Source organism: Falco peregrinus, chromosome 2 (genome assembly GCF_023634155.1).
Source record: "Falco peregrinus isolate bFalPer1 chromosome 2, bFalPer1.pri, whole genome shotgun sequence".
NCBI classification, from domain to species: domain Eukaryota; kingdom Metazoa; phylum Chordata; class Aves; order Falconiformes; family Falconidae; genus Falco; species Falco peregrinus.
In genome coordinates, this window is record NC_073722.1 from 88,675,668 (window position 1) to 88,692,228 (window position 16,561).

The 16,561-nt window shown below is 36.1% G+C and overlaps 1 protein-coding gene across 6 annotated transcripts in view; it reads left to right on the forward strand.

Annotated features, from left to right (window-relative positions):
- Positions 1–16,561, forward strand: part of CABIN1 (calcineurin binding protein 1) — a 118,028-nt gene that overhangs the window by 23,984 nt on the left and 77,483 nt on the right. For 4 of the 6 annotated variants that reach the window (XM_055794847.1, XM_055794846.1, XM_055794850.1 and 1 more), the window contains 6 exons: positions 510–716; positions 1,082–1,227; positions 3,116–3,377; positions 5,507–5,767; positions 6,441–6,592; positions 7,129–7,307. In XM_055794847.1, coding sequence (XP_055650822.1) covers positions 510–716; positions 1,082–1,227; positions 3,116–3,377; positions 5,507–5,767; positions 6,441–6,592; positions 7,129–7,307 — 1,207 coding nt within the window. The remainder of the gene's footprint in view (positions 1–509; positions 717–1,081; positions 1,228–3,115; positions 3,378–5,506; positions 5,768–6,440; positions 6,593–7,128; positions 7,308–16,561) is intronic. The other 2 variants (XM_055794849.1, XM_055794851.1) reach the window with 1 other exon arrangement.

The window sequence follows — 16,561 nt, forward strand, 5'->3', positions numbered from 1 at the left end:
TTTTTAGTGTTTTCAAGAAAGAGAAGTGAAGGAAAAATGAGGAATAAATTCTGAAAGTACCTTTCTGCAGAGAGTTTAAGTTTTTTGAGTCTCAGAATTTTGTCTGATTCCCATTTCATTTGTTCTTCTTGACTTTGAAATTGAAGGTGTAGAGCTTTTCTCCTCTGTGTCTTACCTGTGATCTCAGTGTCACTCAGGATGCTTGCAATTGGTTCTTTCTTATAAACAACTTTTCTGAGCAACTCTTCTAAGCAAGCAGAATGACTTTATTTTCCAGTTGACATATACCAAGTTACAGCCCAATACTTTAGTCTTTTTAATCAGTGAGCAGTATGCTATGTTTGTGAACAGCATAGATTAATGGCTCCTTGTTCTGTTCTTTAATAGGTTTCCTCGAGACTAATATGTATATTCTTATGAATTAGAAAAGCCATAGAAACTCATTGTTAGTGGACTTTTCAGTTTTGGAGTTTAATTTTTTTTCTGCCCTCATCTACCTCCCTGTTCAGGTTGATCTAACATGGGAAGATGCTTTGTTCATGTTTGAATATTTCAAGCCTAAAACTCTTCCAGAATTTGATAGTTACAAAACCAGTACTGTGTCTGCTGATTTGGCCAACCTTTTGAAGAAGACTGCTACAATTGTTCCTCGAACAGACAAGCCTATGCTGAGCCTAGATACTGTATCTGCCTATATTGAAGGAACATGCAGCAAGGTATAATCAATTAATTGCTTCTTAAAAAAAAAAGAGCATAAATTATTGCTGTTACTTTTATGTTGACTTTGAGATAGTTGGAGGAATGATTTATTCCATAATGTTGGAGTTTCTCAGGTAATTGCACTTAAACAGGAATGACACCACCAAAGCTTTTAGTCTTGGAAAGGCAAGATACAATATTCATTAATATGGAGTCGTTATGAGATATTTGTTAGTGTTTATAAGTGCTCTGTGTATCTCTGGAATGCTTTCACTGTCTCCGTACTGAATACATTAATATTCTGTGATGAGAAAGCTACTTTCACTACAAAGAAGCAAGTGTGTAGCTCATTTAATATGAACCTTTATTTTTTTATTTTCAGGCACCATCTCTCCCAGATGGTGCGGACTGTTCTCCACCAGTTGTGTCTGAGTTGTACTATCTTCTGGCAGACTATCATTTCAAGAACAAAGAACAGTCTAAGGCCATTAAATTTTACATGCACGACATTTGTATTTGTCCAAACAGGTCAGTATTATTGAATTGTGCTGCACATCATTCATTCTTCTCACTTTTTTTAGTACTGAAAAGGAGACAACAGAAGATACTTATATTGGTTTAAGGATTTTTAAAAAAAAAACAACTTGTCTGCAATCCATTATCACGGGTCGATTGTATAATTAAAAGCATCTCTAAAACAACCCAACAAACAAAAAAACCCTGAAAACCTAGTATTAAATATTTGATTGTTTTGAAATTAAAACCAAAAAATGAAATACGGGGGGAAGCTAAATCAAAGTCAAGAATAACTGGCAAGGGTGAGGACCAAATCAGTATTTCTTTTTTTCACCTTTTGTTCTTTGTTTTGGCATGTTCTTACATGACAAGGAATGTGAAATATTACTGTTTAATAGCATAGCTATAGCACAAATAACATTCTTTAGCAGATTAACTGTTTAGGCTGACCTCTTTCTAAATATATGGTCTTACTGCTAGAGAACTACCCAAAGAATACAAGCTCAAGTAAAGTAAGTGATAAAAACACCTTGTTTTATGGTAATGTACAACTTGCTGAAATACCACCAGGTTTAAGCTCTCTCATCTTAAAAATAAAGCATATTTTGAATAACAGTCATTTGAAGTGAAATTAAATAATCTTTAAATTTACTGATTAAGTATAGGGTTTGCATATTAGGTGCTAGCTATCATTTTAGTTCTCCTTGAAGCTGATAGATCAGGGTCAGTGACAAAAACCCTAGTTTGATTGACTTGAGACAAGAAAACTATTTCTAAATCCAGTCACATAACAGAGACAAAAGGGAGGGTGAAAGCACAGAGCAATTTTACATGGGAAATCTACAGAGGAAATAGCTGTAGTTTAACGTTATTGAATCTTCTAGTCTGGGACCTGTGATTAGCAGATTGCTAAAACTTTTGTTGGAAGCCGCATAAAGAAATTACCACCCCCACCTCCACCCCATTTTTCTGTCGTTTTGATACTTTAAAACCTAAATTCATAAATAAATAAGTGGAATGCATTTTTACCTTCATGTGTGACATTTTGGTGCTCGGAAGATGCTTTATGTGGTTGCATATTTTTAGCCCAGCCATATGAGATGTTACTTCTTCAAATGTCTATATTACAGTTCCCCATCTATTCCCCTTGGGTATCAGACTATTGAGGTCACTTGACCCAGAAATGGGTTTTCAATTGAAATCAAGAAACTACAAACAAAAATGTGAGAACATCATGATTATTCTTTTGATGTTAGTATCATGGTAAAATTGAAAAATTCCAGAGCCATTGACCCCAGATGTTAATGAGAGATTATGGAACACGGAAACTACTCTCCAGACTGCATTGTCAATGATCTGATAAACACAGGACTATATCCTGATCAGTCCCCTCAGTAAGCAATCTTTATTACTGCTCATCAGAATTTTCCTACATGAATGCATTTTGGGTTTTGTGATCTTTATGTTGGAAGATGATGATGATGATAAAGGCCATTCACAATTCAGTCCAACAATACAAAATGTCAAAATGGCTGTCTGCTGGCCTACAGAAATAAAGGGTCACAATGTTTGGACAGGACAGCGTGGTTACTGAGCAATCGATGGGAGTGCTGCCATTAGATATGCTATTTTTGCATGGCAAACAAACGTTGTTTCATCAGTTTTTCATGTGTGACAATTACAGGGGACAGTGCTTTATTAGGAAACCATTTTTAATAAAATCAGACTTAAGCTATACAGCCTCTATTCCACTGTGAGGGGAAGAGGAGATGCAGAAATCTGTTTTGAGAGCACATAGGATGAAAGGAAGTTGCAGATACAACAAAATTAATCTTGTCTGTGCCATTCAGTGTAATGTTTAGGGGGTAATTGTTCATGTGTTATGTTCTTGCTTGCATAGGTTTGATTCATGGGCTGGCATGGCTCTGGCTCGAGCAAGTCGTATTCAGGACAAGTTGAACTCTAATGAATTGAAAAGCGATGGCCCAATCTGGAAGCACTCTACTCCTGTCTTGAATTGCTTCAAGCGAGCCCTAGAAATTGACAGCTCTAATCTCTCCTTGTGGATAGAATATGGCACCATTTCCTATGCCCTACATTCTTTTGCATCCCGACAGCTTAAGCAGTGGAAATCAGAACTCCCCCCTGAAGTTGTGCAGCAGGTGGGATCTAACTGCGAGCAGTTTGAAATTTTAAATATTTTAAATGATCTTGTCTAATGTAGTAATTTTAATATAAAATATTTACATGCTGTATGCCACTTATTAGACTGTATGGTTACTTAGTAACATTGAAATTCTAATATTCATTCATATAAGCTGCTGGTGTCAAGTAGTATTTAAAAGGTTTTTTTTCTTTCTTTTTCCTGTGTAAAATTAGTTTGAGCCCGATCTTTGAATTATCTTTCAAAGGTGACACAAAATTATTGTAACCTTCTGGAAAGGGGAATTGTATTTACCTTACCTTTCTGTAAATGTCATACAATGTTTCCAAGAAAAGGTGAAACGTATACATGTTTAAATAGTGAAAAGATCAGGAGTTACTCTGATATCTGTGTCCAGATGTCATCTTTTATATCTAAAGTCATCCTCCCCTTTTTCTGTTTTTGGGCTGCTTGCTTAAAAGATCAAAATGGGGAGATTGATAGAATTTTCACAGAAAAAGTTGTTAAAAGTTCATTAGGTCTTTATGCATGATGAGGATAATGAAAAAGTTAGAGGAGTTAGGAAGCTTATTGCTAAGCCAAAATGAGGAATTCTAAATACTCTCTGATAGTGAAAATAGTTGCTAGGGGAAATGTTTTGTCTGTCTTTTTGGACCAGCAAACTCTGATTTGACCATTCTGACTTACAAATACTATCTAGTCCACAACTAGAAGCAGAATGAAAAAAAGAAGTGCTGCTCCTGAGCATCTGCTGCAATTTGTGAAAACTTTTTGTGCTTGGACTATAGAGAATGGTATTGGGAACACCCTTTGTTTCCAGGAGAATGTATTTACAGCAGGGTGCTGGGTCTTGCATTTGAGCTGCCTAGGTACAGTTAATGTTATACAGTTTTATTAACATTGCAATTCCCGTAGATGCTTACACAGCATTTGAACACCTAAGAAGAAAGATGATGTAAGCATGCATATTAAAGGAGAACAAATGGTTTATTAAATAGTGTGTTTGAAATGACAAGTAACAATAGAGTTTTCTTTCTGAGGGTTATTACATCCAAGAGCTCCAAAACTAACTACGCAGAAAATGAAGTTACTACATTTTAGGCCTTCGATCTATCAAAAGCTTGGTCTTACTGTCTTGTGGTCTCTTGGCTATGAGGGACTTGCTAAAGAATTCAAGGGATAGTGCTGGAGTTACTTTGTATTGTCAGACAGAAGGTACAATACAGAGTAGCCATCTGAAGTTGTGGATTAAATCAGAATGTTTATTTAGGACTACTTTGAATCATCCTTTTTCCAAGTGAGTATATTAAAAATGCATAATTTACTAAGAAAAGATCTATTACAATAAAAGGTAAATTGGAACAATATCATCTCCCTTTAGAGATATATATCTTCAGAACATGTTTCTCATATACTAATAACCCTATTCTATTTTCCTTACAAAATACTTAAGGAAGAGAAGGGTATGTTACAGTCCTTGAAGTGCCACAAGTGCTTAGGATATTGTTACAGCCCAACAATTTAAATTTATAAACTTTTTCAAAGAAAGGAAATTAATGCATATTTTGAACTAGTTTTTTATGTGACTTTATTGGCAGTTTAATTTATGCTGCTAGTTATAGTTTCTTTGGTGGGGCAGGGGAAAGGAGTATTCTTGCTATATTCAGCTCAAAATTATATGCATTGCAAGCAAGACAATACATTTCTTCACAAATGATAGTGGTCCGTAGTGGCTCTAGCAGGTTTAGTTGCAGAACAAAGCAAATATTTTTTATTTGAAGTGTTAAGATAATTACAGCTCTGAAAAAGTGGTAAAATTTTTGTAGATGTGTATATTGGTTTATTTTTCAGATTTATATTTATATGCATATTCTTAAACTTTTGTCTTACTGTTTTGTTCTGATTATTTGTCAGCTGTTACTGGAGTGAACAAAAACCTATCCATAAAAATGTTCTGTGGGTCATCAGAACGTATTTGATCACTTGGATACATTCTATGTCGTAGGTTGAAAGTGTTTTAAGTGATGTGCCTTGTTTATGCACTTTTATGTGCAGGAGCATATTTCTAGAATCTTTAATCCCAGCCACAGTGAATTCGTGTATTCTCAACACTTTGTTCAATCACAGATGGAAGAGCGTCGAGACAGTATGTTGGAGACAGCAAAATTGTGCTTTACGTCAGCATCTCGCTGTGAGGGAGATGGTGATGAAGAGGAGTGGCTTATTCACTACATGCTGGGGAAGATTGCAGAGAAGCAGAAACAGCCTCCTGTTGTCTATCTGCTTCATTACAAACAGGCAGGTCATTACTTGCATGAGGAGGCTGCTCGATATCCAAAGAAGATTCACTACCATAATCCACCAGAACTTGCTATGGAAGCACTGGAGGTAAAAGAAAGTTAAATACATAGGCCTGAAAACCTTGTTCTCCACATCCCATTATCTAATGGAACACCAGTTGTTATTAGTTTGTATTATTAGGTATACGTACCTGGTGCTCTGCATCTGGGAACATTTACAAGGCTGACTTGGAGATTAAAGTGGAGCCTATAATTCAGGCTGGTTTTGTTTTAAAGACAGTTTCTCTATGCGGTCTCAGTATTGGACAGACAGGCAGAAGTTCCACTTCTGGATTTTGCGCACACAATTCATTAGCCAGTTTTTGTCAAAATCAAACATGGATAGGTCTCACAAGCATCTCATACCTGTGAAAGCGTAAGTTCATGCATGAGCTGGCATAGTAGTCATAACACCTTTGCTTTCACAGTGTTGTCTGGTAAAACAGTGAAACTAGAACATACTCCGTAGTGACTTGCTTCCAAGGAGACCAAGTCTGCCATCATTGTTGTATTCCATAGGTTGCACTTCTAAAATTTTTACAGTGTTCAGATCTTGTAATTTACAAGCAACTTTCAAAGGCAGGAAAAGTCCTGTTCAGGTAAGTTTAGGTAACTTGACTGTCTTTACTAACTCCTGCAGTTTCTACAGAGAAGAGACTACTTATAATAGGCTGCAGAGCTATGAATTCTCTACTGATCAAATGGACTTTGGTGTTTTCTAGGTATACTTTCGACTTCATGCTTCTATTTTGAAACTTGTGGGGAAACCAGACTCTGGAGTAGATGCAGAGATACTAGTTAGTTTCATGAAAGAGGCTTCTGAGGGACCGTTTGCCAGGGGTGAGGAGAAGAGCACCCCAAAAGTTGCAGAAAAGTGAGTTCAAATTTCCAGGAGTATCCTCTGAAAGCATACTTATGAACCACTGTGTAATAAATGGTTAAAGCAAAGCTGAACGAAATACAAAGGCAACAAGGTGATTAGAATTCTAATGTTTGCAGTTTTCAGGTATCATGAGCAGAAAGATTATATGCTACTCTGAGATCTTGTCAGTGATTTCCACAGTGTAGATGGGAAGAGAACAAAGTGGAACAATTTTGATCTTGTGACCCATTTTGAAGCCACTGTTTTTATTTAATAATAAAATTATTTTTTATCAATTGTTAACAAATGCAAAAGCATTTATTGTGAAAGATAAAGAGACTTCAGTCCTCACAACTTGTCTCATTAACAACTACGAAATAGAGAATGTTTTACTATTGACCAATGACAAGGGAGTGACTGTACTAAAAAGCCATCATTTAGAATTTAATAGTAAGATTTGATTACTGTATTGGAAATGTCCTAAGGACATTTTGTTTTTTCTTTATGTCTGTAGTATATTAACACTTTTTTTTTCTTGCCCCTCCCAGGGAAAAAGCTTGCATGATTGATGAAGACTCTCACTCTTCAGCCGGAACAGTGCCAGGCCCTGGGACTTCCCTCCCCTCCTCCTCCGGTCCAGGTCTGACATCCCCACCTTACACAGCCACTCCAGTTGACCACGATTACGTCAAATGTAAAAAACCCCGTCAGCAGGCAACGCCGGACGGTACAGTCCCTGTTCTCAATACTGGCAGCACAGGGAGGTGCTTTAATCATGGGGGGTTTGACCAGGAATGATCAAACTGCTCGTTTCAAGGAGGGTGATGGGTCTGTGGTAACACGGGCAATATTGAAGCTCATTACTTTTATAAATTCAGTGCTTTATATATAAAATTAATGTACAGTCAGAGCTTTAAATACAAAATTCAAAGTTGTCACCTGCCACCATTGGCACCTGTCACTTAGTCAAAATGGGAATGCTGATAAGAAGAGTATGTAGCTGACTGAATCTTCAGTGAATTTTATTTTTATTTAATTTTTTTTTCTCCAGAGCTAAATGTCTGTCTAAACTGATTAGGAAAGATGGGGGTTCAGTCTTTAGAAGACTGGACGCTGTTTCAGTGTCTGTGTGAAATGATCAGGTGAAAATTTGAACTGAGGCTGAAACAAGACAAATTGTTAAAGGCAAAACAAAGCAATATTACCCTTTCTTGAAGGAGGCAGGTGGCAACTACTTTGAATATATTGTGTATCAGCACGAAGTGATTTGCATGACAGTCCAGTAGACTTCATCTTTTAATTTTTCTTTACCATTTACAATGACTGGTTAGCAGCTCATCTATATAGAATATGAAGTGATATAGTAAATAATTGGCTTATAAATGCAGAAGGTAGGGTGGTATCACAGTGTTATTGAAGAATTTGCAATATACATATATAGTAGAAATTAAGCTACTATTTAAGTAATCTGACATTATTATTTGGCTAGGAATTTTATTCTGATTTTGCTCTTCTGGCCATTTGTTTATCCATCTGGATCTATGAGTATCAGCACTCAAGAAGGTGTCATATATATATGCAAATGGTAGAATGTGGCAGGCCCCACAGAAATGCTCTGCTTGATACTAATTTATTTCTGGAGGGTGGGCTGCTTCCTATTGTCATTTTCTAAAGAATGGTAATTTGTAAATAACTTAGTTGACATAGTTTTGAAACAAGTGTTTATATGCCTAGAAACTAGGCAATGTGAAGTTACTCCTTTTCCCCAACCAATAATTCTTGGTGAAACTGACAGAACATCCTTCATCTCTTTCACTTAATTGAACAGGGAAATGTTCATTCTATTCATGCTTATACTTCAATCAGGAGTAATTCATTGGACTATTTTGATAATATACGTAGCGTGTTAGTGTGAATGGATTATTAGATTGTTGATGTCTTTTGACACAGCAAACACAGAAGGGAGCAAATATTTGAATATTTTCTAAATAATATTCCCTATGAGAAGCAGTTCTGCCTAAGACTGCACTGCCTAGGTCCTGATGACTGTTGAAATGCTCCCAGGCAATAAGTTAGTTAAATATTCCAGTATTTATTATTAGTACAGTCACTCAAAGTAAGATCTTATGGGTTGTGCTAATTGTGCAAGGGGAGCAAAGTTGGCTGTTTAGCAAAGCTGGAAGGTGCAAGCTAAGGAACATCTACCTCTGCCAGGGCTGAAGTAGCCGTTCTTGGGTCTGCTAGCTTAGCCTAGCTAGGACTAAGCTTTGCTGCTGTCAAAGCAATTCAAAATGTCAGCTGCTGAAAGAAGTGGAGTTAGGGTGGTCTTTAGGAAGGCTGTGTGTAACTGTGGCAAGTAGAATTGCAAAGTACTGCATCATTCATATGTTTTCTAAGTTGCTGGCACAACTGAACTCTGGATACAGCATATTGAAGAGCTCCAGGAAACTGAAATATTTGCCTTGGGGCTGTTACAGATGGAAGGAGAGCTAACAGGCTGAGCAGTGCTCAAAAGTCTTCCACTTTTGTATTATAACATATACTGTGCTCCTCTGCATGCATTTGCATTTTACTTGTATTAAAATACATATGTTTGAAGTAAAATGCTCTTGACATCTTACGTATAATGACATCACTGAAGAAAACTGGTGCCTGCATTTCTATTGTACCGTTCCTAAAAATAGCAAGAAAATACCCATCACTTGACAACTCTAGAATTTTTTCTTTACTGTTCTGACAGCAAACAAAACTGTCTATATTGTTGTTCACAGAACAAATAATTTGGCCTAAATTCAGCTTAGATATTTATTCTTTAAGGCCTGACAATACTTCTACTCTTGTATCAATATTGTTGATAATTTTGTTGATGTTGTATGATATAAAAAAAAAAGAGTATTATGTAGAGTCTTGCCTACAAAGTTCTTTTCATATGTTACCACAAGCAAACATGATAGTTTGCATTCCTGTCATTGCTGACCTGCAAGACCTATTTTGACCATTATTGTGTGCTATGCTTCAAGAAGATGATCCATGAAGAAAGACAAGAAGGAATTGGGATGGTTTGTCTGGGCAGAAGACTAAGGGGAGACCTGACAACAGTGTAACCTAAACAGTGTGGAAGGCTGTGGAAAGGGCTAGAGCAAAAAACCAGGATTTCCATGTTTGTGGGAGACAGAACAGGTGATATTAGACTTAAATTGCATTTTCAATATGGATATTAGAAAATAGTGTTAGAGTACTATTAGGAAATGCTATTTAGAAAAAAACCCACAAAAGTCGATCACTATAATATGTTCCTGGGGATAGTATAACACTGCAACGCTTCAGCTCTGGAAGTCTTTATAAAGTGGTGATACAGCAATCTGCCAGGAATGATGGAGAAGTAATTCATCCTGATGGAAAAAGGAATGGACTAGATGAACTCTTGCAGTTCCTTCTGAGCCCTGGTTTTTTTCTATTAATTTTATGTTGTTTCTGGGGTTGTGGTTCGTTTTTGGGTTTGTTTTGTTGGTTTTTTTTTTTAACAAGCTATCCAACGATGTGCCTTCTAGTGCAGCAAGTTATCTCATTACAAGCAGGAGGAAATTACTGTACAGCCAGACATCTTTTCTTTAAAATATTGGGACTCTGATCTTCAAGTATTCATTTGTAGATAGGTGAAGTTGTGAGGGCAAGCTTATTTTGGGTACATAATATTTAAATGTGTCATTATAGTTCTGTAGCTCTCCAGTTGTGCTTTGCTGGTGGAAAAAGACCACCAGGATATGCAGAAATCAGAGTTAAAGTTGAGAGCATTGAAAAGCTTTATATCCCGTGAATGCTGGTGATATTAGTTTTAAGTCATATATTTAATGGAAATGGGAGAAAGGAACCAGTAAATACAGCTTGTAAAGTAACTAAACTTATTTTTCCTCATGGCAGCTGCTAGCGCATATCTCCTTCAAAAAGACAAGTATTGCTGAGTGGCAGCTGTTATTTGCTGGCTGACTAGCTGCTGTCATGTGTGTAAAATAAGCAACTTCCTTTCTCTTTTCTTGTCCTTCCATTCAGCAACATCTTTTCCTTCCTTCTGTTAATCCTGTCTTTCCTGTCATCACCCCTGCCTGTTGCTGTTTTATAACCTTTCAGAATGAAAACTTACATTTGATAGTAGAAGCCTGAGGTTTAGACTCTTCTTATTTTCCAAGAGTAAAGCAGGAAACAAAAAAACCCCAGGAATTCAGCAGGGATAGAGACTGTCATTACCTGGAATGTCACCATATTTACACAGCTAAATGGCCGGCCAGTATTATATACCAAAACAGACATGCTCATTGTCCTCCTTTCTGCAGGCTGGATATATGTAGTCAGTATGCAGTACAGACTTCAAGCAGTTTAAATTTATCTAAATTTTGTGCTAAGCAATAAAATTAGTATTTATTATAAAATAAAGTATTAAAAAAATTAAAAAAAAATTGGAATGAGAGATCAGTTTCCCAAAAAGTGGACTGGGAGATTGTTATGAGGTTTTTTTTGCTGTAATATGCTGTTGTGTTGATATTCAATTCCATATTATTGTGGTGGTATGTAGATGATGTATTCAGCATTCATTGCTATTGCAGTGTTAAAATGTCATATCGTTTAAGTCTTCATCCATGTCATGTAGTATGTTGTATATAGTTAGATGTAATGGTCCTTTTTTGTGTTTGTCTTTGCCTGATTGCTTTTGTAACCAATATTGCCCGTGCTGCCTCTAACCTTTATACAAATCTCTGTTCCCCAGGCATTCTCTTCCTGCTTTTACCTGTCACGGCTTGCTTTTAATAATTGGCAAAACCTGCATGATAAACTCACTCGGAAAGGCTGCTTGCTTCATGCTGTGGGAGAAGTCTTACTTCATAGTTTGTTGGTCTGTAATTCTGCAAATATTATGAAGATGCACAGGTTTTTTGTAAATGGGGATTCTCGGCATCCTGATGAGACAAAGGTGATCTCTGAGAAACTTTTTGCAACAGGTTGTCACTTGTGCCAAACTAAATAGGCTTCTGAGACAGAGTGGATATTTCTGTGCATAAAAAGAAAGTCTACATTGCATTTTGGAACATTAAAATCTTACCCTTCAAAATTCTCTCTTTCTCTCCAGCCAGCTAAAATGAAATCTCTCTGTCTGCAGTACATATACTTTTCTGGCACATGGTACTGGATGTTCATGGGGACTGCATACTGGACTACAGGAATAATGAATCAGATCCAGCTTATTGCAGTATGCTCCATTTTTACCTTTCCCTAATTTAACCTCTCTGATTAGTAAAAATATCACGCTGACATTTAGTGTAAGATTATTTAAAAAAAAAAAATTGGCTAAAGCAATGAAACATTGATGAGATACTCTGTTGCCCTGCTCTTGAAGACAAAAGAACAGCAATACAGGACTGCAAGTTACCAAAACACATTCAGTGTTTAGTGCAGCCAGGCAAAACATAGACTCTCATCTTTGACTCATGTTATCAGAGAACTCCCTTTAAACATTCAGAGGACTTGCTGTCCTCAAGACATTAATTTGCTCCCATGCAAATCTCTGCAATTCGTTTGTTTTTAATAATGTGCAAGTGCCTTTTGATACAGAGCTGAATGTTGTCTTCCGTTATGGGTGGAATCTGTTTCAAGAGTGAGAATTGTGTGATGCATCATGTTTCTGACTACAGACCAATAAAGAAAAATGCTCATACAAATAACTAGAGAAGAGGGGGGGATATGGTGCCATGCAGGCAGGACAGAGAGAAAGAGTCTATACATCCATAGCTTGCAAACAACCCTCCTTAATTGCATGAGACACAATTATTATTATTTTTAATAATATATAGTTATTCATAAGCTCTGAACTGTGCAGCAGGATTTTTCTTTACTGTAAATTGAGTTAGCATATGTATATAGCTCTTTAGAAAAGCTTTCTGTGCCACTTGTTTCTGATTTTTGACTTGTAGCTGATTGTTCATCACATTCCAGATATCTTCTTGTAATAACAGAGCATATATTTTTCTTCAGATATTTAAGACAGAAAAAGACATTATTCAGAAAAAGAGAGTTATACCCTGTTGGCTTTCTGAGCCTGTTACCTAGCCCTACATGCAGATGTTTCAGAGGTCTTCTCCCTCCTCCTTTTAATTTCAAAAAAGTTTCAAAGGATGGAAGGCAGACAACACAATTACTGAGCTGCATAGTAATTAACAGACAGAGGTGGAATACCTCATTCATACTGTCACCATGAAGCTGTACTTCAGCTCCCCTGAGAATAAATTATGTGGGCTTGTACTATTGGAGATACTACCTCATCAGTGTATTAGCAGTGAGAGCTCTGTCTTAAGGATTGTATGTCTGCTAGTTCAGGTGACTTACAAGACAGTGACGTGTTGAAGTGTCCCTTCCCTTATGGTGTGTCTGGGAGAGTGCTGGCATAGGGTAATGGCTAGTGAAGTATTGAGCCTTTTTTTGTCCTGTTGCATTTTAAAATTAAATAGTCTTTTGGATTCCCCAAAGTTTAACACAACATTTTACTGTTAATTGCTAGGCATGTAGATGTTGTGCCTGAATGCTAATGGAGCAGTGACAATGAGATGCTAATGGCTTTTGCTGGTGTGGAAGAAGAACATGGAATAGGGATTTTTGAAGTTAACCCAGTAAACCTATTTAATTCAGGATAAGATTAATGTTAAAATGCTCTTAAGCATAGAATTAGGTCAAATGGACTACAGATATTTTTCTAATATCTAAGACAGATGTGTTTCACTAATGATAGTTAAATTATCCAAGTGATTAACAAGGTCTTGCTGTCATACAATAAAGGTCTTGGCAGCACAGATGCAAGTTCTTTCTTCCCAATAACATCTTTCCAATAATTTATATTTTTTTACTAATATAATGGAAAGTTAACAAGTTTCTTCCTTTTGACCTTTTTACATCTTCTGTCCAAAGCTGCTTTTTTTCACCCGTTGACAGAGTAGGTGATGTAGTCTGACACAGATATGCCTGAAACGTCACAAGTTGAGTCCATTATGAGGGGAAAAAAAGCACCAAACCAGTTGCTCTCAAGTGCCATTTCCTTAATCTTTAGAAATAAACATGAAATACTTAACTTTACATCAAACAGATTTCAGCTTCTTACGTTGTTTGAGATTCTCCTAAAACTTAGGAGTGATGCAACAAAGGAATGAAACAAAATATAATAATACCAAAGAGAGAAACTGGTGTCAGGATATATTTTTAAATAGGAATTTTGTTGTAGTTGCTTATGCACAATTTAGTAGACCCTTTTCCCTGTTCTCTTCATTTCCACTACAGATAATATATTTTGAGACATTAATACCCAGTTTTATTTTTATCTTAGCTTTCAAAATAATAGCAAAATGTATAGGAAGTGACCTCAAAAGAATATTAAGTCCTTGATTTATCATTTGGTTATAACTTAGGGATTACCTTATCTTTTTGGAGAAGTTTGCCTTATTGCTATTGCCAGATGGGGAAACTAAGAAAATACCTTAGGTAAACAAAATATTAAACCCACTAATTGTTTAACTCTTAAATTACACTGAGTTGCATTAAATTGTCTTTAATTGTAGCAGAAATTGTTAAAAAGCACTGATGTTCTCCTTGGATTCATATCTTTCAAAAGAACAGGTATCAGTAGCAATTAGGAATTTGGAATGAATTCTCATGTCTCACAGGCTGCAGTGGTCTTTGCCATGTAAGTTGAGTAACACTAATGACTGTCTCAACTACAGTCAACTTATCAGATGAAGGAAAAGCTATATAACACAATGAATGTAAAAGTATAGGCACTGTGTCTGTCTAGTATATATATCAAATATATTTGTGAGTTAGCCTAGAAGAGCATAGTACTTTCATGTAGGAAAAATATGTAGTGTTCTGTTTTGTTTGGTTTTGTTTTTTTTTTTAAGCAAAGTTAGGATGTGACTTGGCGCAGTTGCCATGAGTTCTGTGTTACGTATTGCAGCAGCTTTTTTATTATATTAAGGTGCAACTTGGGTAACCTAACAAATGATAGCTATTTGCCTACCTGTCTTTGAACCCTCCCAGCGATTCTATAGATTCTCTATGGAATTTTTTAACTGGATGTAACAAGCTAGAGATTGGGGGGGGGGGGGGGGGGGCGGGAAGCAATTTTCTTGCTGCAATTAAAACCTATTGCCTCTTGCTCTGTACTTAGTGAATATGAAGAGCAATTATTGTATTTTTATTTTGGTTAATTTTATATATTTGGAAAATCTCCCTCATCTTTTTGAAGATAAATAAGTCTAATTCTCCCAGTGTTTTTCTTATATGCCATCTCGTTAATCTCTTGTCATTTTTTCTCCTCTCCTCTGAATTCATTCTAGTTATTCAGTGTATTTTTTTAAAATGTAGGTCCCAAATACAGACACCATAATTAAGCTTAATTTTCATTAATGCTCAGTAGAACAGGAAGACTCTTATGTATTTTTTCTGTGAAGTTACTGATTATACATTCAAGTGTGCTAGTTTGCTGAATTGCTTTTACAATAGCATGACATTTTGGCCATTTCTGGTTTGAGAATCTAATTCTTTACAGGCATATGTGAATATACGTGCTGGGATACACACACACATTTTCTGCTGCTCATCTTGTTATCTTTTAGCTGCTTATAGACAGATTTATTTATGCTCAAATAATTCTGTGGAAAATTAAGGCCAGCTGGCTAATAGCTTCGACCTTTTATCCTTTGTAAGGATAGGTACTACACTTCATTTTCATTCCCTTGAACTTTACCCATCCTCTGTGACTTCTGAGAAATTAATAACTAATAACTGGTGACTGCTGCTAATTTCTGAAATACTCCAGTGTTTTTCATGAGGGCCCACTTAGTTTGAAGGCATCTACTGCATTCAAGAAGTATCTAAAATAATATGAAGTTGTCTCAATGGTAGTCTTCCTCTGTTTCTCAGTGATTAGTGAACCCAATGCTAATATCATTAAGATTATTTTTTTTAACTTAGTTAATTTCTTGAAAGAAAAGGAGAATTAACATACATATCTAGATCTACACTGATTTTAACAGAAATTTCAAATCAAAATAGCTCAATAATTGTAAGGACTTATTCACATTTGTTCTCCATAGGGGAAAGCTTCCCTGTCATGCACACATTTGAAATGTAACATGCTAAATTGTTGTCTGTTGTTGCATGCTGAGAAGTTAGTGTAACCTCCTAGTGATCTGATATCACCCCTGCATATTGGTCTAGCAGTTCTTGATTTACATTCTAATGCTTCATCTGTCATTACTCACACATCAGAACTGACCTCCAGGCTTACGGCAGCATTTGGAAATTTGCAATTTTTATTTTTTTTTTCTTCCTGAGATGAATAGTTCAACCTTTTTGCCACAGATGCAGAAACTTCATTTTAAGAAAATATCAAGGGAGCTAGTGTAAATGTTTTTCCTGATGCCAACTGAGAGTTCAGTAGTATCCATTTGTACCACAGAAGGTTATTAAAGCTTTGTAAATGAGTCATTTAAAGCTTGACTGACCTCTCTTCAGAATCCTTCTCTTCCCATTCTTTATAATTATATTCTTTCTATATAAAACTTGTCATCATTAACCAACTATATGACTTCCAATTAGGAGGGAAATACTGTTCCCCCATTCTTTTTCAAGATACAGTTTTATTAAGATCTGTTCACTGAAAGGGAAGGTTTTCTCTGTGTGATAGTGAAAAGCTTAGGAAGTGCATCAAATATGGTTTAAATTTGTTGGAGTCCTAATAAGCAGAACCTGATCTGCAAGCTGAACATTTGCAGAGGGATTTATCTTGATAAAATAAATTCACAGGAGTCCCTTAGCCTCCTCCTGAACAAGTGAAATTCAAATGGATCAGAAGAAATTTAATTAAATTATCGCTCATCTCAAAGCAAAGGCCTTTGCTTTTTTAATTTTCTTTCTTGATCTTATCAAGAAAATTAATGAATA